The sequence below is a fragment of the Echinops telfairi genome, unplaced genomic scaffold (genome assembly GCF_000313985.2).
Source record: "Echinops telfairi isolate 266 unplaced genomic scaffold, ASM31398v2 ScPeMD7_5592;HRSCAF=6446, whole genome shotgun sequence".
Lineage (NCBI taxonomy): Eukaryota > Metazoa > Chordata > Mammalia > Afrosoricida > Tenrecidae > Echinops > Echinops telfairi.
The window spans coordinates 50,248,102-50,271,360 of NW_022109491.1; the positions used below are offsets into that span (position 1 = coordinate 50,248,102).

The 23,259-nt window shown below is 39.7% G+C and overlaps 1 protein-coding gene and 1 pseudogene across 1 annotated transcript; both read left to right on the top strand.

Annotated features, from left to right (window-relative positions):
- Positions 1–1,591: 1,591 nt before the first annotated feature.
- LOC101638247 (cystatin-13-like) lies at positions 1,592–22,953 on the top strand. Its single transcript, XM_004716958.1, has 3 exons — positions 1,592–1,819; positions 19,267–19,380; positions 22,870–22,953. The coding sequence occupies exons 1-3, from the start codon at positions 1,592–1,594 to the stop codon at positions 22,951–22,953; spliced, it is 426 nt and encodes a 141-aa protein (XP_004717015.1).
- Positions 19,708–20,168, top strand: LOC115871335 (annotated as a pseudogene).
- Positions 22,954–23,259: the final 306 nt, after the last annotated feature.

Consider the following 23,259-nt stretch of genomic DNA (forward strand, 5'->3'; position numbering starts at 1 on the left):
AATAAGACTAGGAAATTACATGGCTGAGGAAAATTGTTTTCAACCATCCACCAATCAGAAAGACAGATTTGGACACATTTTCTTTTTAATAAACCCATGCATGTACAAAATGGAACTCAAATAGCAATACGTTGTGACTTATCCTTATATGTAATTCATGCTTGACGTTTTTTCTTATTCCATTTTAGTATGATAAAAAATAAGCATGTATATGCTTTCATTTCAGCTGTGTCAATCCAAAGCCCAGAAATTTGTCAAGTTATTGGGGGTGGAACCAAGCTGAGGGCTTCTGTATGGGTGGCAGATGCAGTCATTCTCTGTAAGTCTAAATTTCTACAGTCTGAGGCACCCTGGTTTAAGGTTACTCCTCTGCTTATGCAGCATCACAGGTACTGGGCTTACCTCATAAAGGGCCAAAGCTATGTCTACCCTGGAGAGCAGATTGAGAGGACAAAAACATCCCAGAGCACAGCCTGACAAAAGAGTCAAGTTTAGGAGCAAGAACGGACTTGGCTGGAAATAGAGTGAATAAAGAGGTGGAACAGCCTGAAGCACAAGGTCTAACTAAGAAAGATTCATTGGTTTCTGGGCAAACAACCCAAAACACACCACCAAGAGAAATGTGGCAAAACATTTGATTCTCAGGTAGGTTTACGGTATAGCTGTCTTGTGTGGGTAATTTTCTTGAAACAACGGGTTCCCTACAGGTACACCCTTGGCAAGCTATTTAAGGGATCATGGCGATATGACAGGGAAGAAAGGCTCACAGATCATAGTTAGATGCCTTCATCATAGTTAAATCAATTTAGAACATGGAGTGAAAAGCAAGATAATGAAATGGGATAGGTAAAAACATGTAAGATCCAGGAACAAGTGAGGTGAGTGGAAAGATCGCAGCACCTTGTCCTGGAGTTGGTAGTGCTCCCTTCTTTCTTCTTTGTCAGTCTCCTCCTTGTCCTTAGGAGGACTGGAGTGGAGCAAGGTTGTCACAGACTGGAAATGCATTGAGACAGTAACATGGACTTGCTCTACTGGAAAAACGCAAGCATGTAGGCCTGGCCATAGCAGTCATAGCTCACCGAGAAATTGCTGCAAAACTGGGGATTTATTTGTGTTTTGTATCACCAAGAGTAGTCAAATTAAGACCCCAGAAGTCTCCAAGATACTCAAATAGATGATAGTATGAAAATTCACAAACCTGATAGGAAGGATAAAGCTGTTGGAAGTGCAGCCTTGAGGGATGTACAAAGGCATAGGATACTGGTGGAGGATTTCCACACATGCCTTGGCAAAGCTTTGGGAGAATAAGGTGAGGTCCAGGATTGATGTTCTCCAGTGGAAGCATAAATAGAATATCCCGTTTGTGTCTGCTTATGCAGACATATATGTTTATGCAAATATGTGGAGGCCTGGATTCATCCCCAAAGGAAATTTGATTTCAGCTTTCTCACTCATTTTTTTTTCCTGGGAGGAGAAGCTGTAAGAAACAGATTTACTAGTAGATCCCTTTTCCTCCCCAGGAGTGTTCTAAGAAGGTGTGACAGAGAGCTGCACCCAACCTACTTCTAGCCCTGACCCTAGGAGGACAACCATGGCCATCTCCTGCCAGACTCTGCTGATTGTGGGAACCCTCATGGCCTTCATGTGCAGGAGTGTCCAAGCTTGGGACTCACCAAATGTAGTGAGAAAATTCCAAGACATCCCTGAGACCTATGTGTACGTGCAGCAGGCACTCTGGTATGCCATGAAGGAGTACAACAAGGCCAGCAACGATGAGTACAACTTCAGGGTCATGAAGATTCTGAAGTCCCAGGAGCAGGTGAGATTCACAGCTTTCCCTGCTCTCACTTCATGGCCTCTGTCTGGGTAATAGAGTTATGATCATAACATAGGAATGGGAGCACAACAGAGAGGTCTTTATTCACAACAGGTTAGTTTTATTTTAGGAGTTTTTGAAGAAAAAAACAATTATCTTTTATCACTCATTATTTTGAGGTAGAGCTGGAATAGAAAATATTCCTTAAAATAACTTAAGATTGGTCTAGTCACATCAAAAGGTAAGAGCAGGGATGCCTGCTGGAAGGTGCACTGAGGTGCCAAGTTTGGGACAGTTTGATTATCAGAAGGAGAACTGGTTGGAAGCAAGCGAGGATACTGTGGGTTTACCAGACATGGAGAAAATGGACTGGGGCATAGGAATGGCTCTTCTTTACAGAAAAAAAGATATATTTTAAATAAGGGACTTAACTAGAAAAAAAAATCACCATTTGCAATCACATGTCATTGGATGTTAGTGAGCCAATTCCTTCTCCTAGATGTGTCAGAATAGATGTCTCCCAAAGAGTGCCTAGCTCTTTATAGAAGCACATTGCCAGTCTCTCTCTTGCAGAGTCTTTGGGTGAGTTCAAATGAACAACCTTTGTAACAATTTGGGTGGATTCAAATTAATTTAATTAAGGTCATCAGTGGGAGAACAATCATCACAGCAATTGCCTCTATGTTACAAAGAAGAATGGGCACTCTTACAGTCACAGAAGGCCGCCATACACATCATGCACCAATAACAGGACACTGTGTCTGTAGAGAACCTTCTTGCCAGCAATGCATCCCTCAAGGCCATCATAACAAATATTCAAAGAAATGCACAATATAGGACATTCTATGAGACCACTTCTACCATTTGTGTCAGTTTGTTGTACGGTGGTGATTTGTGTGTTGCTGAGATTCTAGATGCTATGTCCTGATAAAAAAATCCCAAATACATGAGATGAATTCTTGCCAGCCTTGTTTCTAAGGAACATTTTTGCTATATTTCTTCCCAAACTATTCTATTTATTCTTCTGGTTGTCTATAGTATATTCCATAATCTTCACCAATATGATAATTCAAAACATCCATTAGTTAATCTTCCTTAGTCATATAGATGTATATGAGGTGATTGAAAATACCATGGCTTGGGACTTCTGGGTTAAGACGGCCGACGGAACATCCACACAACAAGATCCTCTACAGCAACCAGGAGAGAACCAGCATAAAGGAGAAACTGAGGAGACAAACATGTTCTTTGATATGAAGAATCTTCATTCCAGTTGAAACCTTGTCAGTCTACATCCATAAGCAAAGTCAAACCAGCATAGCCCATCCATAAAACCAGCAACAATATGCACCAGTTCTCAGGCTCAAAAATCTTATGTTCATCTGGCTGGGTTCTGGTCAAGTGAATGTGGGCCGCCTCACTTAGCTTCACCAAGTGTCCATTGACTGCCTATCCTTTCAACCATGGGCCCGTCACAATTCTCCACAAACCCTAGACCCCTAATAATTGTCCAGAGCACCCAGGGCACTGGGGGTGGCTTACTTTTTCAGAGCTTTCTTTGCAGCCATGTCCTATACCCATTTAAAGATCTAATTTAATGGCTGAAGGCAATAGGTTTACAATCTCTCATTTCATATTTCCCCATAGTCGTTTCTAACATGCATTATAACATTAACAATAAGAAGAAATCAGTATAAACCCAGTACAGCCAAATCCTAAACTCAATTCTTATAATGGTCAAATTCAGTCTTTATTTGTACTATCCCATTCATATTCAATATGGCCTTCAGTCTCTGGCTGCGTCAAGCCAAGGCCGAGCCTTCTGTTGGCCATTTTGACCTTCTGTGAGCCATTTTGACTAAGCAGTATGGTCTCAAAGAAGTTCATAGGGCCATTCCCCCCGCCCCACCCTCCCCAAGCTGAACATTTACATTAGTCACATTCATCTTCACCATTTCAAACAGGAATAACCAAAGACAACAACCAAAGAGAAGAATAAAAACTTTAACTTCCCATATTCTTTCCAGAAAACAATCCAATAAACAGTGTGGCCTCAAATGACCTCTGGCTAATCAAAGAAGAAAAAATACCATAAGGCAGAGATCAAACAAGTATCCATTCTCCATTTTTATGATTTGTTTTTCTAGAACCCCACTCCCACAGTGCGATGATGTGTTAGGCCAGGTTGACTAGAGAAACAAATCCAGGGACACTCATACGTGTAACGAAGGGCTTTAGATAAAAAAGTCAGTATGTATCAAGAAAACATTCCAGGCTAGTCCAACTCAAGTCCATATGTCTAATCCTAGTCCATACATCTAATACTAGGCCATAAGTCCCTCTTCAGACTCATCAAGCCACATGCAATGATGCAGGACAGGAATATCACTGGCTAGTGTGTGCAAAATTCCATGGCTCCAATGGAAGTGGCTCTGGCCGCTCTCCAAGGGACACCATAGCAGGAAGGTAAAGGCAGAGAGAGAGGGGGAGGTTCCCAGGGCCCTCCTTATGAGGAGGTTCCACCCACAACGAGGTACCATCAGGCTGTGACCTGATGGACAGGCTAGACTCCACCCCTACACTTCAAGTTGACACAAGTGCAGTCATTTATCTTCATTAGCAAGCGCTTCAAGTCCTCCTTAGTTTCAGCAAGTGAAGTTATGTCATCAGTTGTGTTACCTGCACATCACAAGTTAATAAGCCTTCTTCCAATTCTAATGTTATATTTCTCTTCATAAAGTCTAGTTTCTTGTATTACTTCTCAGCATACGGAATGAGTAAGTATGGTGACAGGATACAGCCCTGACACACACCTTCCCTGATTTTAAACCATCCAACATTTCCTTGTTCTATTTGAATAATTGTCTCTTGGTTCATATGCATGTTTCATATGAGTGCAACAAAGTCTGATCATGTCATTCTTCCTAAGGTTATCTCTAGTTTTTTATGTTCTACACAGTTGAATGCCTTTGCATGGTCAAGAAAAAACAAGTAAACATCTTTCTGGTGTTCTCTGCTTCCAGTCAACATCCATATGACATCAGCTATGCTATTTTTCATGCCACATCCTCTTCTGAATCTGGCTGGAATTCCTGATTGCTTTCTGTTGATGTTGAATGATCTTCAGTTAAACTTTACTTGCATGTGATAATGATATTGTTCGATAATTTCCCCACTCTTCCAGTCAATTGCCCAGGCAACTATCTTCCAAATTTCTTGGCATAGACAAGTGTGTACTTCTTGTGCTTCATCAGTTTTCCTGAACCCTTTCATACTGTCGATTCCTGGAGACTTGTGTTTCACAGCCTTCGGTGCAACTTGGATTTTTCCTTCAGTACCATTGATTTTGAATCAAATGCTACCTCTTGAAATGGTTGAATGTTAACCAGTTCCTTTTGGTACAGTGACTCTGTGTATGACATCCATCTTCTTTGGATGCTTCCTGCACCAGTCAGTCTATTCCCCATAGAATCTTTCAATAGTGCAACTCTAGGCTTGAATATTTTTGTTCTTTCAGTTTGAGATATACAGAGTATATTCTTACCTTTTGGTTTTCTAATCCCAGGTCTTGGCACAGGTAGGTAGTATATTCCTAGAAACTTATCAATTTCCTATAGGTTTTTAAATTTATGGGAGTACAGGTCTTCATATTATCCTGTTATTGTCTTTTCATTTCAGTTGGTTCTTCTGTGGAGCTGTCCACTTCATTTCTTATTCTTGTTATTGGCATAGTCTTTCCTTTTGTCAGATTGTCAGCATTTTGTTGATATTAATCTTATCAAAGAATCATCTCCTTGTGTTTCTGATTCTTTCTATTGTTTTTCTGTTTTCTGCTTCATCTATTTCTGCTGCTATCTTTATTTTTTATTTTCTCTTATGATTCATTATGGTTTATTTCACTGTGTTTTTTTTTTCTGAGTGTTGGAGATAACTTCATATTATTTCTGGAATAGTTTGAGTAGAATTGGTGTCACCTCTTCACTGAATATTTGGTAGACTTTGCCAGTGAAGCTACATTGGACTGGACTTTTACTTGTTGGGAGTGTAAAAATGACTGGAAAAAATACTTTGTATTATCTCAGTGTTTTAAAATTCATTGATGTGTTTTATGGTCTCACATATGATCTATTCGGGTAAATGCTTCATGAGTCCTGGAAAATAATGTATATTGTGCTGTTATTAGATAATATTCCATATATGTTTATTGGTTATATTGATATGATTGTTTGGTCCTTCTGTATCTTTTTTGAGTTTGTTTCTAGTTGCTTTGTTCTTAATCAAAAGTGGTATATTAAAGTCTTCTGCTCTTAATGTAGAATTTCTTTCTTCAGTTCTGTAAGAGTTTGATTTATGTATTTTGAGGCTCTTTAATTGGATCCATGATATTTATTATAGCTATGTCTTCTTGTTCAATCAACACTCTAGTCTCCAAGGGAGAAAGATGGGGCTTTCTCTTCCAGTAAAGAGTTACACTCTCAGACACTCACATGGGCAGTTCTACCCTGTCCTAGTGGGTCAGCATTGACTCAATGGCAGTGAATTTCACTTTGTGGTTTCCGTCTATATATTGGTTGGCTACTGGGTGTTATTTTCATGAATGCTGACCTCAGATTGTTTTCTTCCATCACTGGTTATCTGCTCAAAGAACTCCCGTTACTATTTCCTGTAAGGTTTGTCTGTTTTCACAAATTTCTTTAAGTTTTCTCCTGGAAATATCCTATTCTCTTTGTCATATTTGAGGGAAAGTTTTAAAGGGCATATAATTCTTGTTTAGCACTTTAAATCATTTCAGTAAAAGGTTTATGTATGTTCCACTGCCTTATTGCCTGCATGATTTCTGGGGAGAAATCAGAGGTTTTTCTTACCGGTTCCCCTTTGTAGTTAATTTTTCATTTTTCCTAAGCAGCTTTCATGATTCTTTCGTTGTGTTTTATTTTGAGGAGTTTGATTATCATTTGTCTTGGTCATTTTCTTTTGAGGTTTATCTGATTTGCTTCATTCAGCTTCTTGAATGTACATATTCTCCTTTTAAATAATAGTTGGGAAATTTTCTTCAAACAACCACTGACAATTTTCTCTCCTCTCTTCATGACCTGAAATTCTGATTTTATTTAAGTATTGCTCTTGATGGTGCCCATATAATTCTTAAGCTTTATTTATTTTTTAATTGTTCCTGTAGCAGATTAGTATTGAAAGCTTTGTTTTCAGTTTAAAAAAATTGTGTTCCATTGATTGAAATTTACTCCATTGTCTTTGAATGCATTATTGAATTCTTAAATATTAATATTAATTTTCTTGATTTCTATTTGCTATTTTTGTGTGGTTTCTAATTTTTCAATTATTTTGTCAGTTTGTGGTGCTTCCCTAAATTCTTCTAATTTGTTTCTGTGTTTTTCATGATTTCACCTGAAGATAACTAAATTATTGTGAGGATTGTGCATGATCAGGCGGTGTTTCATTCTCTTGTAAATAGGGTTGTTATGAATTGGAACTGACTCAAAGGAACCTAACAACAACAACAAAAACAACAAAATATCATTAAAAATTCATATCATATAGTTCCAAACCTATATTGTCCTCAGGAAGCATTTCATTCTGTGTATTTTGGTCACTTCATTGAGTCATGTGAACTGAAATTGTGTTTTGTCTCTGAGAAATTATTGTGTTTTTGCATTTGTGTTTAAGTGGTGATTGTATGTTGGTGTATTTGTAGGCATACCCACATTTCAAAAAGTTGTAGTAAAGGAATATAATGTGTTTTTAATTCTGTGTTCACTGTATAATGCCATTAAGACAAGTTGGGTGATTGTTTTTTTATCATTGACCAAGTTCATACAGGAGCAAGTGATGTCCCTCATATTTTGAGTTAGACTTGAGGCACACATGTGCCTGGATTATATGGGTATGGTTGTTGTCTTACATCAGACTAAAAAAAGAAGAAAAAAAGAAAGAGAAAAGTAAAAACTAAAGAACTCCCAGCAAAAATAACAGAATAAAAAGAACTGAAAACAAACAAGGCAAATCATAAAACAATGAGAAAAAGAAATGGACAACCAAAATATTTTAAAAGAAAATGGAAAGGAAAATTAAGATAAGGGAAGATAAAAAGAAGGATACAATAAATAAAACTAAGGAGGAGCAAAAACCAAAAGAATACTAATAAAACAACTAATTGTAAAAAAAAGAAAAGGGAAGAAGAAAAAGAAGCAGAAGAAAGAGAAAGGAAACATAAATGAAAGAAAAAACCCTTAAGGGAATGGAAAGAAAACTACGGGGTGGGTGGAGAAAGAAATGAGAAAACTGGGGGCAAGGGTTACAGGGATCAGAAAGGAAAAAAGGATCCCACAGTGGAATGCAGGCTTCCAGATAGGATTTAGCATCCTTTTTTGACCAAGGAGTTTACGAAGGGAATGAAGTCTGTCCTAGACAATGTTCCTGCCATCCTAGAAATAGTTTGGGGTCAGGGTGTCTAATCCCAAAGAAGTGTGTACTAGCTCACAGGGTGGCTGGCATTAGGGACCTGTTCTGAGGAGTTCATGAAAACTCAGAAGACAATTAAGTCCTAGAAGGAGTCTGCCTTCCCAGTTGTGGCTGTGGTAGAGTGTCTATTGGGCACTGCACACTCTGCTAGGTTAAGGACCTGTAGGAGGTCTCCAGATGTGGGAGTAGGGTGCATCCAATGACAGATCCATACAGGCATGCTTCTGACCTCTAGTGGAGCAGGAGCTGCGCAGGAAAGGGTGCCAATGGCCACCAAGTGGGTAAGGATGGAAACTGGCAACTCATTTGGTCTCCAAGAGATTGTGGGAAATAAGAGGAGGATCTTTTTTTTTTCCTGATTGTCAGCCACCAGTGTGGGTGCTTGTGCTGCCTTGATTGAGCAAAACTAATTATTAAGTCATTGAAGGGGTCCTCATGGCCCTAGAGGTTAGACTGCTAACTGAAAGGTCTTCAGTTGAAAACCACCAGCCACTCCATTGAAGAAAGACAGGGCTTTCTACTCCTGTAAAGAGTTACAGTCTCAGAAACTCACAGGGGGTCAGTTCTACCCTGTCCTATATGGTCGCAATGAGTTGCCTTCAAAGTGATGGCAGTGAGCTTGGTTTTGGTTTTCCGGATAGAATGTTGCTTTAAAAAGTTCACAGTAACTGTGAATTATCAGGCTAGCTGATAATTCACCAGCTGATAAATCTATCCTCACCACATTTTTCTAAATGGTTTTATTGGCACATGACTCATATATCATACAATTTAATTGTTTAATCATAGTAAGAAGTTTTTTGCAATCATCATCACTATCCATCTCAGAACATATTCTTCTCACACTAGCGAGTTTCACCTATAAGTTCAAGAGAGTACGTTAGTTTCTTAAATCTGCTACAGGTGAGTTTGTGGCAAAATTCACTTAGTGGAGATTCCACCTTAAAAGGCCAGAGTGTCAAATTCCAGTAGTTTATAGCACGTGGCTTGGGTCACAAAGGGTTGGAAAGAAACTAGGACAAAAGTGTCCTATTAGGAACATAATACTGGAAGTATTCTCCCCTTGGGAGAATAACAATATAAGTATTTTAAAGCAATTTTTTAGCCTGATAGGATGTGGCTTCTCCTGGTTTATCTGCCAACAGAAATGTAAAAACCTTCTCCAAGACATACATTTTCCCCCTCCCCTCATCTGACTTGAATTTCCAATAAGGTTCGCTTATTACTCTTGTTGGAGTACCTGTTGATTTGGGGTGACCTTAACACAATGTTGTATGGCAGTCCCTGAATGGCCTTCTCCCTTTCCTCCTGTTTTGGAAAATGGACCCTGGCTGAGGTGAGGTCTCCTCTGTTGAAGTGGTTTTTATGATGTAAATATAAAAGGGTGACATATAGTTTATGGACACTAGGTCGTTTATCTACTTTATTGTTTAGGAGCACACAAGAGAGGATTTCATGATCTGAGAGCATGCCCCACTCCTGGTGTTTAGCCTTATATCAGTAGCCACATACGTGATTTGTCCTTTTGTGATTGACTCATTTCACTCAGCATCATTGTTGCCATGCGCATCCATGTTATGAGGAGTTTCGTGGTTTTATCACTAATCTTTAGAGATGTGTAGTATTCCATCGTGTGGATGTACCAGAGTTTCCCTATCCATTCTTCAATTGATGGCATATGAATGGTTTCCAGCTCGTGCTATTGTGAACTGTGCTGCAATGAACCTGGAAGAGCAAAAGTCTGTTCATATTCTCTCTCATTTCGTTGGGGTATGTGCTCTGTGTCATAAGGTATTTCTATTGCCAGGTATTTTAGGTAATGCCATATTGTTTTCCACAATGGTTATATATATTTACAAGCCCAACAGCAGTGTATTAGAGATTCAATCTCTCCAGCACTGTTTTTCTCAGTGTTTTTTCATTGGTCTATCATCATGGGTGTAAGGTGATACCTAATTGTTTTGATTTACATCTCCAGGATGGCTAGTCATTGTGAGCATTTCTGAGTGAAACAAGTCAAGAATGTTTGTTGGACATTTGAGTGTTGTCCTTTTTGAATTGTCTACTTATGTACATTGCCCACCTTTTGATGGAATTGTTTTGTTCTTATTGTTCTGCTGAAAAAGTCTGTAGATTTTAGTAATTAGTCTCTTGTCCATTGTGTCATTGCTAAGAGTTTTTTCATAATTCATGAGCTCTTGTTTTATTCTTTTGCTGTGTATGTGTTTTATATTTAATATGTCTCGGTCATTCTTTTGTCTTCTGTTGTGTGTGTGTGCTTCCTTTACTGTATTTGGTAGTTCATATACAGCTCTATGCTTGTTGGAATTTCTTCACTGATGATCCCTATAGCTCTGGGGTTTTCATTTAGGTCTCTAATCTACCTTGAGTTCATTTTTATGCACAGGGCAACATATGGGTGTTTCTTCTTCTGCAGATGAAGATCCAATTTTCCCATCACCATTTGTTAAAAAGGATGTACCTGTTCCATTTAACATTTTTTTGTCCCTTTGTCAAAAATCAGTTGCCTGTCAGTGGATGGTATTATTTCTGGGGGTTTTATCCTGTTGCACTGGTCTATGTATCTATCATTATACCAGTACCAGGCTATTTTGCCTACTGTGGCCATGTAGTAGTAGGTTTTGAAGCTGAGTAGTGTAAGGTCTTCCTTTCTTCTTCCTTTGGAGAAGTTCTTTGCGTATGCTGAGCTTCTTCCCTTTCCATATGAAGCTGGCAATTCGTTTTTCTATTTCTTTAAAGAATGAAGTTGGGATCTGGATCAGAACTACATTGTATTTATAGATTGCTTTAAGTATTATTGACATTTTCACAATATTAAGTCTTCCTATCTGTGAACCTGGCATAGTCTTTCATATGTGTAGTTCTCTTTTGGTTTCTTATAATAATGTGTTATAGTTTTCTTTGTAAAGGCCTTTTGTTTCTTTTCTAAAAAGTATTCTGTCCTTTTATTTACAAATTAACTTCATAAACAATTTATAATAAACACGACCAACCTACAAAGGAAGGTCCTTGGCTACGATTACTTACATCTAGAGAAATAAATAATTTAGACTGAGAAATCAGGTCTTTTGCTTCCAGAGAAAGTGTATTGTATATACACCTATTTCTAAATTGTGTCTAATCCATACACAGTGAAGACAGGCCATTGGTCTATCTTTTACATAGAATTGTAAATAGTCTTTTAAAAATACTTAAGATTAAAGTTCTACTAATACAGTGGTTCTCAACCTGTGGGTCGCGACCCCTTTGGGGGGTTGAACGACCCTTTCACAGGGTCACCCAATTCATAGCAGTAGCAAAACTAGAGTTATGAAATAGTAACAAAAATAATTTTATGGTTGGGGGGGTCACCACAACATGAGGAACTGTATGAAAGGGTCACGGCATTAGGAAGGTTGAGAACCACTGTACTAGTATGAAGTGAACTTCAAAACACAGCTTTTATAAATCTTACTAATTCAGGTAACTCAAATTAATTATGGAGAATCTTTAGAAATATACAGTGCTAATCTGTAAACTATACACATTATGTTCAATGATTATTTATAGTGAGAAAATTTCAATGGTCAGAGTAAGTTCTACTCATGTTCTTGAAAGAGAACCTTGTTCCTAAAAAATATGACTCCTAATATTTCTATCTTCAGCAGAACACATTCTCAATGCAAAACAAAACAACATCCAGCTATTTGACTTTTTGTTTTTTTCTTTCTTGAAATTGTTCTGCTTTGGTTTTGATAGATTTGATCAACATTGACAAAGCAGGGTCGACCGTCGTGTTCTGTGATTTCCTTTGCATTTCACTCTCGCTCTTCTGTGAGGCCTGAGTACATTCTTGTTGTGTTTGTGCTCTCTGTCGAGCTTTCTCCTCAAGGATTTTCTCCATAGCTTTTGTTTTTTTGAAATTCAGATCCGAGAGATCCAAATTAAATAAATGGGAAGTACACATTGCCTGAAATCAAACATCTTTAACATTGACCTCAAAGTCATCCTCTAATAATTTTATAAGCCATTTTTTCTTCTTTTTGCTCAGATTCTGGTGTTCCACAATCTTGTAATTGAAATGTTTCTTGCTGTCCTCATCTTCCTCATCCATCATAAGCAAAGCCATTTCAGCCTTTAAAAAATTATTTTTATTTTAGTTTCTTCCTCTGGAGATGTGCCATTTTTGCAGATTCCATTGATTTCTTATTTATACCCATTTGCTTAACTTCTTCAGCAAAGTGTGGCTCATTCAGATCCCCTCTGAGGGTAGCTCATCTTCACTGGTCTCGTTAGCAAAATTCTTTTCTTTCTTTTTTAGTCTTTTTTTCCCTCTTTCTTCTTCTCTAAAAATTGTTCCCAAGGGGTCAGCTTATCCTTTCCTTCCAATTTATTTTTGACCATCTCTTCTGCCTTTTCTTTAAGACCTCCTGGACGGCCATGATCTCAGCAGCCAGGTCTGCACAGAGAAAGGGCGGAGGAGGGAGAAGATCATTTTTCTAATCAAGGCTTATATATACGTAGGGGGCGTGCAAGCCTCCCTGATTACAGGTAGCCACATATTGAGCAGGAAGGGGCTGTACCATAGGCTTACACACGGCAGGAAGGGGATTGAGGCCTTTGTTTCTTTGGGCAGGTTATTCGTAGGTATTTCATCTTGGAGTGGCTACTGCAAATGGCATTGTTTACTTTATGTCTTTTTTAGAGCTCTCTTCTCTTGTACATAGAAATCAAGTAAACTTTTGCTTGTTAATTGTGTGTCCTTCCAACAGTCTTTTTGCAACCTCCTTGGTGTTCTTTCTAGATAAAATCTTATCTTCTGCTAATAGTGAGAGCTTCACTTCTTTCCCCAATTGTAGTCTCTTGATTTCTTTTTGTTGTCTAATTGTTCTGGCCAAGACTTCCAGCACAATATTGAATAAGAGTGGTAATAATGAGTACCCCCATAGAGTTCCCGTGTTCAGGGGAAATATTTTCACTTTTTCCACATTGCGTGTGATATTGGCTGTTAAATTGTCATACATGGCTTTTATTATGTAGATAAATGTCCCTTCTCTTCCTACTTCCTGTCGCCACTTTTGTTCAGCTCCGTCATCCAATTAGTATTCAATTCACTGCTCTATTCCTTCCTATGATGTTCCCGGTTTGGGGTTATTGTCTGTATGTGTCATTGGGCTTTTTGAGTCTCTGTTGTAGAGGGTGAGGCTAGCAAGCCTGTGTCAGTTGTCATCTTGTCAGAAGTTCCCACTGTTATTATTAACTTCAATGATTTTAGAAGTTATTGTAGGCTGGAGTAGGGACCTTTGTATATAGGTCCCTACTATATACAATTTATATACGAATTTATTGTCGAAAGCATAGAGCTTAAATCAATTAGAAAAATGTAAGAGAATGGTCACTGATATACCCAGTTGTTTCTCCTTGGGGATGTGGAGCTATCATAGGAAGTCTGGCTCCAAAGCCTTTTGTTATGAATCAAGGAACGGTCACATTTCTTTTAATGTATCTTCATTGGGGGCCTCAGGACCCATTCACATCTTTTGTACATTCTTTCTGATATCTCAGGTAGATAGAGTATAAACTTATCTTTTCTATTCCTTGATTAATTTGCTCAACTCCTCTGTATGTATCCTGTGTACATGAGGCTTTTATGTCAGTCTGGCAATTATAAGAAGATATGGGTAGTGCATTTATCAATCAGATCACAGTTTGGTGATGCCTCCTCGGGGATGTGGCCTTTTAATGAGTGACACTGAGTCCCCTCTTGCCCTTCACCTTCTTGCTTGACTGGATAATGTCTCATATCTGGGGATGGTGGCCAATGTGGTCTGAGCCTGGGAACTGCCATCACTCTGCCATGTTCCTACAGACATGGGATTCACGTGATTCTGCATGAACTGCCTTATGAGCTTCCAGCTTCTGCTTCACTTCCATGTTTCCTGTGCCAGCGACAGCATGAGTCTGAAAGCCTCGGGCTAGCATCAGACCTGTGGACATTCATTGGACTAGCTAGGGCTTTCTTAATATAAAATTCTATCCTTGAATATATGAATGTCACTAGTTCTGTTGCCCTAGAGAACCCAGCCTAACACAATTCCTCATTTATTTTTAATGCTCATTGAGTCCTACCAAGGGAATATGGCTTGGACTCTGATTATTTTGTTTGGCCCTGTGAGGGTTGAGGGTTCCTGGCCTTGAGCAGGGGCTTTGGTTCTAGGACTCTGACATGTGGCGTGCTCATTTCTACACTCCTAGGCTCTGGTTCTTTCTTTCCCAAGAAAAGCAAGAAGGCAAAGTCAATCTTACAATTCCTGTACAGTTCTGGAGTATTCTACAGTGACATGAAGGTTTAAGGATGCACTCCAGAGATGTGTCTAAAAATACTGAATTTTAGATCCCCATAAAAAGAGTAGAGGAGATCACAGAATGTAAGGTTTTCCATTAATATGCCCAATGTCTGCCCTTGAGGATTTAGAGTGGCCATAGGAACCTCCCTGGTTTGTCTAAGAGGCCTTTATGCTGCTCTGGGATGGGAGGACCCATTAGCGTGGAAACGTTCTTTTAACTTCAACTTAAAACTTTCACTTTTCCATTGTCCAGTTTGTATCCTCAACAGTTGTAGAGGGAAGTTTGTGTTCATTTCAAGATTTCAAATGACTTCTATGTCAGCTGGCCCTTGCACCTGATGCTACTGAAGGACTTTAATTTATTTAATTTTCTAGATAGTTTAGTCTGCTTTCATTCTAAAATTTGGACAAACTCTCGTGTTAGAGTGGTTAATTATTCAAGGGAAGCAGCCCATTTGTCTAAACAACGTCTTTTGACTAAGGGTGAGTTTTATCTTTTGAGGTCAGAAATATATATAAAGGTCCTTTATATTCTTGAAAACTTCTGGAAAACCCAAGATTGACAATCATAAATATTCTTAACTTTTATATTTATACAAGAATGTACTTTTGTCTAATCTATTTTGTGGGGGAAGGCTTTAAAGATTGCTTTATATAAATCACCATCCTAATTTGGGGCTTTTGTGAAGAGTGTTGGCTGCTTGTGTTCAGAGCTAAATCTTCTTTAGGATTTGTTCATCTAGAATGTTCTAACCATAATTTGGCTTCCCCAGGGCCAATTATTGCATGAGCTGGCAAAAATGCACCTCTGGGACCATATGAAAGTAGACAGACCTAACAGGTCTATGTATACTGGAAGAAACCTGATGGTGCCTGGCTATCAAAAGATAAAGTGTCTGAGGTCTTAAAGGCTTGAATATAAACAAGCAGCCATCTAGCTGAGAAACAACAAAGTCCTCATGGAATAAGCACACCAACCTGTGTGATCATCAGGTGTTGATGGGATCAGGTATCAGGCATCAAAAACACAAAACAAAAAATCATATCAATGTGAATGGGGGGAGTATGGAATGGAGACCCAAAGCCCGTCTGTAGACAATTAGGCATTCCCTTATAGAAGGGCCACAGGGAAGAGAGAAGCCAGTCAGCGTGCAGTGTAGCACTGATGAAACACACAACTTTCCTCTAGTTCTTTAATGCTTCCTCCCCAACCCCAACTATCATGACCCCAATTCTACCTTAAAAATCTGGCTAGACCAGAGCATGTACACTGGTACAGATAAGAGCTGGATGCACAGGGAATCCAGGACAGGTAAACTCCCTCAGGACCAATAATGAGAGTAGCAATACCCAGAAAGTGAGGGGAAGATGGGAAGAGGAATAGGGAACTGATCACAATGATCTACATATAGCCCCCTCCCAGGGGGACAGACAACACAAAAGTGGATGAAGGGAGACATCAGTCAGTGAAAGACATGACAAAAATAGTTTATAAATTATCAAGGGTTCATGAGGGAGGGTGAGGAGCTGATACCAAGAGCTCAAATAGAAAGCAAATGTTTTGGAAATGATGACAATAAATCCACAAATGTGCTTGACTTAATGGATGTATGTATGGATTGTGATAAGAGATGTACGATACCCCAAAATGTTTTAAAAATTTTGTCAAATCATTGCCCCAATAAATTTTAAAACTTTTTATTTTTTCTTGTGCTCTTTGTTATTACTTCCCCCATTTCCCCCTGTATCTCCCCTTTCATCCTCCTAAAGAACCATTAATTCAGTTACTGTCTCTATAGATTCACGTATCCTGGATTTCTTATACAAAAAAACATACAAAAGCATAAAACAGTCAGAAGAACTAATAACAATAAGAAAATAAAATGAACCAAAACCTAGTTCAAAAGAAAACATAAAATACTAAAAACTAAGAGTTTTAAAATGGGTCAAAAGGGAGATAAAACAATAAGGTGTGAGACTTTTACCTAGCTAAACCTGCCATAGTCTATTAAGTATTCTGCACGATAGCAAGGTTATTTACCTCCCTGATCTTTGTTCAAAGAGGATTCACAAGCAGCTTCTTCCACATGTATTTCCTGTTCCCTTTTTAATTTTCAACTAACAAAACTTTTAAATGGGTCAAAGGGGGATCAATTCAGATTTTGAATTTTAATCATTCAATTCAGATATTATATTTTAGTCTACTATAACCATCTCTACGATATTCTCTGCCTGATAACCAGGTTATTAACATCCTCTGATAATTTCATAAGGAAATCTCTGGAGGTTTAATGTATGTATAGATTTTGCAAATGTATTTTGGGCTTTCACTTTCATCCATGGCTTTTTGCAAACCAAAGATTCATAATTTAAGGTCAAATATCATTCCCTCCTTTGGATTTGGAGTCTATCATCTACCATCCTGGGATCACAAAGGCTAGTCTGCTTCTTCCATGTGGACTTTGTTGACACTTCACTTAGATAGCTGTGTGTTTTAAAACAAACTTTTAAGACTCCACATGCTATTCTTTCTGATAGATAGGCCCCATCTGGTTTTTCATTACATTATCTTCAGCGATCTCCCCATGAGCTCGATATCAAGCAGTGACCACCACTTTGGAATGAACTTCTATCATGAGGGTCTCCTGGTCTTACTCTGTTTTGTTTTGCTTTTTAAATCTGTTCATGCTGAGCTCAAAGGTTTGTTCTACATGTGCTGTGGAATGTGGCCTTTGCTCTGCATTCTCTATTGTAACAGATCCCTCTGGGCTCTCTTCTCTAGGATCTCATCATTTCTTCTTTCTTAATGCCATCCTTTGTTGATGGTACATTTTCAAAATGTTTATTATTATTATGTTTTATGACACATTTCTAAATTTTAAGTGACTTTGTCACTAGTGGTGCTGCTGCTCATGCAACATTAGAAAGGAGGTTGCTTTTCTTGGGCTGATTAAGAATAATCAGGTGGGACTAAAGTTTCCACATGAGCAAAAGTTTATGAAAAGGAAAGAAGAGTGTTAGTGTTAGTGGAGATGAGGAGGGACGATGCAGTGTCACTCCACTTCTGGAGTGAAGAGGTTTACGCCATTCATTCATTGTCCTATACTAGTTAACCCTGGTGGTATTGTGGGCATGCCTTAGGATGCTAACTGCCAGGCGGAAAGCCCCAAACCACCAGCCACTCTGCAGAAGAAAGATGAGGCTGTTCACTCCTGTAAAGAATTACAATCTCAGGAACCTACCAGGGCATTTCTACTCTGCCCTAGAAGTTCATCATGTGTCTAAGTAGTCTCAATGGTGGTGCATTTTGAACTTTCTACAAGGCCTTGTAAATAAAGATTACAACTTGAGAGAAAGGTGGAATTTTCCTGGAAAAAGCTTGCCTGTGCTAAGAGGGTGTCTGTACCATTACCCTTCACGGTGGATTCCTGTTGCAAGGGCTTCTGGGTGGCATTAGCAGAGTTTGATGGTGGCCCGTGCACTCTAATGCAGGGCATGCTGCCAGGCAGGATGACTGGCCCAGACTGGTTCTTTCTGGAAGATGGCTTCCAAAGAAATGTTTGTCTCTGTTATTTAGCATCCCAGGAAGTGGGGGCCGTGGTATGCAAGGGTATGGCTCCATCTCACTGGAGCATTCCCGCTTACTATCCAGCCCTGGTGTTTCCATGACATGAAGACCTGCTTTCTGTGTTTCAAGCTTTTGATGAGAATGACTCCTTCAAGGACTCTTCTCTGGGGACCCACTATTTCCCCGTCTCAGTTTGTGGGAAGATTTACTTTGCCAGTTTGGTTTTCCCTCTGTCTTTTTGTAATAAGAACAAAGCCTTTGTCATTTTCCTCTGGAAACAGTAATCAAAATGTAATAGAAAACTAACTAAGGGTCATGTTTGGATGAAAGACTATAAAAGAGAACCTCATCTTCAAGAGAGCCAATCAGAGACCTTTCTGCTTTGTGACAGAGAGACTCTTGTGCCTCGTGCCACTATTGGGTCATGAAAGACTTTGGCCTAGTTCAATGCTTCTCAGAATGGGTTCTTGGGCCAGTAGCATCAGAATCCACTAGGAGCTTGTTAGAAATGCACTTTCCCTGCTCCTATTCACAGAACTAGACCTACGGAGAGAGAAGAGTAAAGGGAGGGGCCCTCTGCTTGTACAAGAACACCAGGTGATTCTGATCCTGATGCAGGCTGAAGTAGGGGAACTACTGCTTTCACCAAGGATGAGTATGTGTGCATGAGTGGGGGTTGGTGGAGGAGAGTTATCAAGGTAAGAACACCATTTACTCCAACAGTGTTCAGAAGTCAACCATAGACAAGAGGACTAGCAGAAGGGAGACAGAATGTTCTTTGCCCTACTCAGTTAATGGCATGCCTCTTTTCAGATGTGAAAATTGATGCTATAGGTTGTTGAGTCCTGGTGATGTAGGGGTTACACATTGGGCTGTGATCCACATGGTAGGCAGTTCTGAACACTAGCATCTCCTTGGGAGGAATACTAGACTTTCTACTCCCGTAAATAGTTAAAGTCTTGGAAACCCACTTTGAGTCACCATGGACTGGATAATGGTAAAATTGTATGTAACTTAAATGTACATTATTTAAATTTTAAATTATTCATTGATAGGCCACAGATAGTTTGGAGTACTACATTGAAGTCAAAATTGCCCGAACATTGTGCAAGAAAACTTCAGGAGAAAATGAAAACTGCTTATTTCAAAATGATCCCAAAATGCAAAAGGTATGTGCTTGACAACAGGAGGTGTGGTCGCTCTGGGTTAGGCTTTTGTACCAGATAGAGGAAACCAATAGGATCAAGTCATCTTCTAGCTTTTAGTTTTCTTCAAAGCCATATGGCAACTCTGTGTGTCAGAGTAGAATTGTACTCCATGAAGGTTTCAAATGGATACTTTTTTGGAAGTCGACCATCAGGCTTTCCTTCTGAAGCACTTCTGGGTAGACTAAAACTTCTGACCCAGTAAGCAGCTAAGTAGATTAATTCTTTGCACCACACAAAGACTCTTTAAAACAATATTCTGCTTGAAAGAAAGAGCCCACCAACTTTGCTATGGTGGCAAGCCCCTCAGGTTTCTGCCAGAGGCCCAATGTATACTTGGAGACCAGCATGGGGATCATTGTGCCCGGAGCGAGCTATACTGGAAGCCTTGCTCAGCTGGCTACTTGAGCTGATTCAATGGCAGCAAATCCCACAGGCTCATCAAAGCATCCGTGTTCCAGGGAGGTGATCCAACAGGGACAGTTTGAGGTGATGCAGCTATCGATGGCAAGCAGTTTGAAGATGAACTTCAGATTCACAGGGGCTGGAATTCTAGGAATGGCCAACACACCAATGAAAGCTATCTCTTTGTGACCCCGACTCCCACCTAATGAATTGGCTGCAAACATGCCACTTTTGGCCAGGTGGACCAAGGCACGGGCATGGTGAATTGAGTGGGAATGGTGGAAACAAATTCTCAGGACCATCCTACAGATGACATGAAAATCATCAAGGCTTACCATTTTGGGTAGACTTGCTGGCTGCTTGGGTACAGCCTGGTCTTTGGGTCCTCTGAGATGGCCCCAGGGAACCAGCTGCTACATGACATAGGCTGACACATAACTGAAAGCTTCATTCTGAATTTTCAAATTATAGAACTAAGGGAACCTGGGGTCTTGGGTGAGTTTGAGATGGAAATATACCTTATATTTTAATTAAATGTTTCTTTTATCTCTCCCAAGTGCTGAGATGAGCAGCACATTTGCAGAAAGACCTTAGCATGTTCAAGCACAGGCTACGCCCAGTGCAAATAACCCATATTGCCCCTGCTTGTGTATGTCTGGTCTGACACAAGGAGAACCAAATGAACCAGAACCTCTGTCAGTCAAAATTTTTAACCAAATCTCTTCCTGATAATGTTGTGATAAAGTCAGGAAAGTCTCCCTGGGGATCACATTCAAAACCAAGTAGTCTGTCAGCCTTCTCAACTCTGTCCACACCCTATTTCACCCTACACACACTCCAGAGCGTGTCTATATCGTGCTCTCTATTTTCCCTCAAACCAGAGCATTCACATGGCTGTTCCTGACCCTTATACCATGCAAAGCCACAGTGAATTTTTGCCACATGTAAAATGCATCCAACGATCAAATTTCTAAGAAGATGTCAAGTGGGAGAATTACAATGTGTAATAATCAAGAAAAGACTACATGGTGAATAAAAGAAAGAAAAGAATTTATTAAAAGGAAGAAGCAGCAGGAACCATTCTCCCATGCCCCCATAGGAAAGAGTAGAAATCTGTAGTAAGGACAAGGAAAGACAATTCTTAAAATGCAATATTCTCATACAAGAAGAAGATACCAAGTAAGCTTTTTAAATTTAACCTGAGACTTTAGAAACACTAAGTCAGAGATTTTTCTATGCTGAGATATTTCTGGTTTGGGGTTTTGAAAATTTCCTCTTTAGTTGGTGGGTAAGGGTGAGAGGGGAGATGTTGATAACCTGTGTGAATACTTAGACATTTCCAAAATAAAATGCCATGGGTGGTTAAAATTGAAGAAAACTGCATTCTGCTTATATTCAGGACTGAGTGGCCAAATATGAATAAAGAACACCATTCCCATTTCCTACTACTGATTCTGTTCTCAACGTCCTTTTCCCTCCATCTGGACACACAGTGAGTGGCCAACAGCACCAAAAAGTCATGATTTCTCACTATCCTGCAATATGGTCTGGGACAATGATATTCCAAATGTCTTCATTTCCCACATGTGGGTTGCCTCAGCTAAGAAAATTGAAATAATTGGGCCTACTTAGCTAGCCTTCTGTGATAGGCAGGTTTATTGTGCCAACCTGGCCAATGAACACACGTGGGATTAATTGAAGGGTGGAGAGATAAATGGCTCAGCGAGCCTAGCCTTTCTTGTCTCTTGCTCTTTGATGATCAGACCACTGTGTGGCTACCTTAGCTGGTTCTCTGGCTCAACTTGCAAACTATACTACCGGTGGGACACCTAACCTGTGGACTGTGTCGCTGTAATTTGAGGTTCCTTCAAGACCTGCTTCCCCACACTACTGGAGTATACATCACTTGAGCTGAGGACTGTCGAACCTTGTCATCTGGCTGACTGTTGGTGACCTGCCTTGCTGTTTGCTGCCTGTGGCCAGATTGCCTAAATTCCTCCACAGAGGACTCAGCTGTCTGCTTCCTTGACTTGCACCTGGCAGCCCTCAAGACTTGAAGGCTTCTATTAGTGTATTAGATGTCTCACAGAAATGGCTGAGTTGCACTGAGCAATTTGTACTGCTCTATAGACTACTCAATTGTTTATTTCATATGTTGTATATATGTATATATACCTATATTAGTTTTGTTTTTCTAGAGAACCCTGTCTAATATACCTTCTCACTGCAAATGGTGTCTCTCCCTGGGTTAAACCTGCAGGGCAATGGTTCTCAACCTTCCTAATGCTGTGACCCTTTAATACGGTTCCTCATATTGTGGTGACTGCCCCAACCATAAAATTATTTTTGTTGCTATTTCATAACTGGGCAACTCCAAAAGGGGTCGCGATACACAGGTTGAGAACTGCTGCGGTAGGGTGACCCACCATCCTAGTCTGTCCAGGACTTGGGTTTTCCTAGGATGTGAGACTATCAGGGATAAAGCCAGGAAAGTCTCAAGAAAACAGGAATTATTTGGCCATCCTATCCTTGGATTCTGCTGTGCTCTGGGAATTGATTCATGTATCTTCTCCTAGCCCTCTTCACTGCATGCTTGTCCTTGATGTTTCTGGCCAGGTTCTGACCCCAAACCCCAGGTATGCAGGATTCTATTCTATCTTTGTTACGGTGCCTCACCTGGGAAATTCATGCTGCGTCATTATGCAGTGTAGATTTGCCCAACGTGAAGTTGGCATAACTAGCTAAAGCCATTACCAGGCATTACCTAGGCATTAGCAGGACCTAGCCTTTCATCACTTCTCTCTCTGCACAGACATAGTGGGTTGGAGGAGATTGATGGTGACTTAACCAGAATCCCCCTTGGTGATCGAGGCTGGTTCTTCTACCATCAGTACTATCAGCATTCTAGGTCAATAGTTTTGTTTTCCCTGATGACATCGTGGCCTCATGCCACATTATGCCCCTAATAACCAATCTCAACACAGGGATTGTTTTTAATTGAATATTTAATATTTAATACAGGCTGATTTTTCTTTTTGTCTCCTTTAGATGTTTTTTTGCACCTTCATTGTTGCATCTAAACCCTGGGAATTTGAAGTCAAAATGCTGAAGAAACAGTGCAAAGATGCCTAATTCTCTTCTAGCACCTTCTGCCACTCTCACATGTATTTTAAAAGAAACAGCAAAGATACTTGCAAGACATTTAAACAACACAGTTGATCTATTTCCGTCATTTTTGTGGCCATTTGGATCCTGTATGCATTCTACAAGGCTACTGATGAGAGTGTATGGCACCTTTGACAGCACTGGACAGTCTCTTCTGGTTGGCTAATTCATATGCTAGCAGGGACCTTCTCCTAGTGATAAATTAAAAGAATGTGACCTGCTTTCACCACTCACAAACCGAGCATATATTCTCACTCCCTTTCTCTGCAGTAA

Bases quoted from the DNA above. Each gene is read 5' to 3' on its own strand.
- LOC101638247 (XM_004716958.1), top strand. From the start codon at position 1,592: ATGGCCATCTCCTGCCAGACTCTGCTGATTGTGGGAACCCTCATGGCC. The intron at 1,820-19,266 runs GTGAGATTCACA...ATTCATTGATAG, and splicing joins TTCTGAAGTCCCAGGAGCAG to GCCACAGATAGTTTGGAGTA. The intron at 19,381-22,869 runs GTATGTGCTTGA...TGTCTCCTTTAG, and splicing joins ATGATCCCAAAATGCAAAAG to ATGTTTTTTTGCACCTTCAT.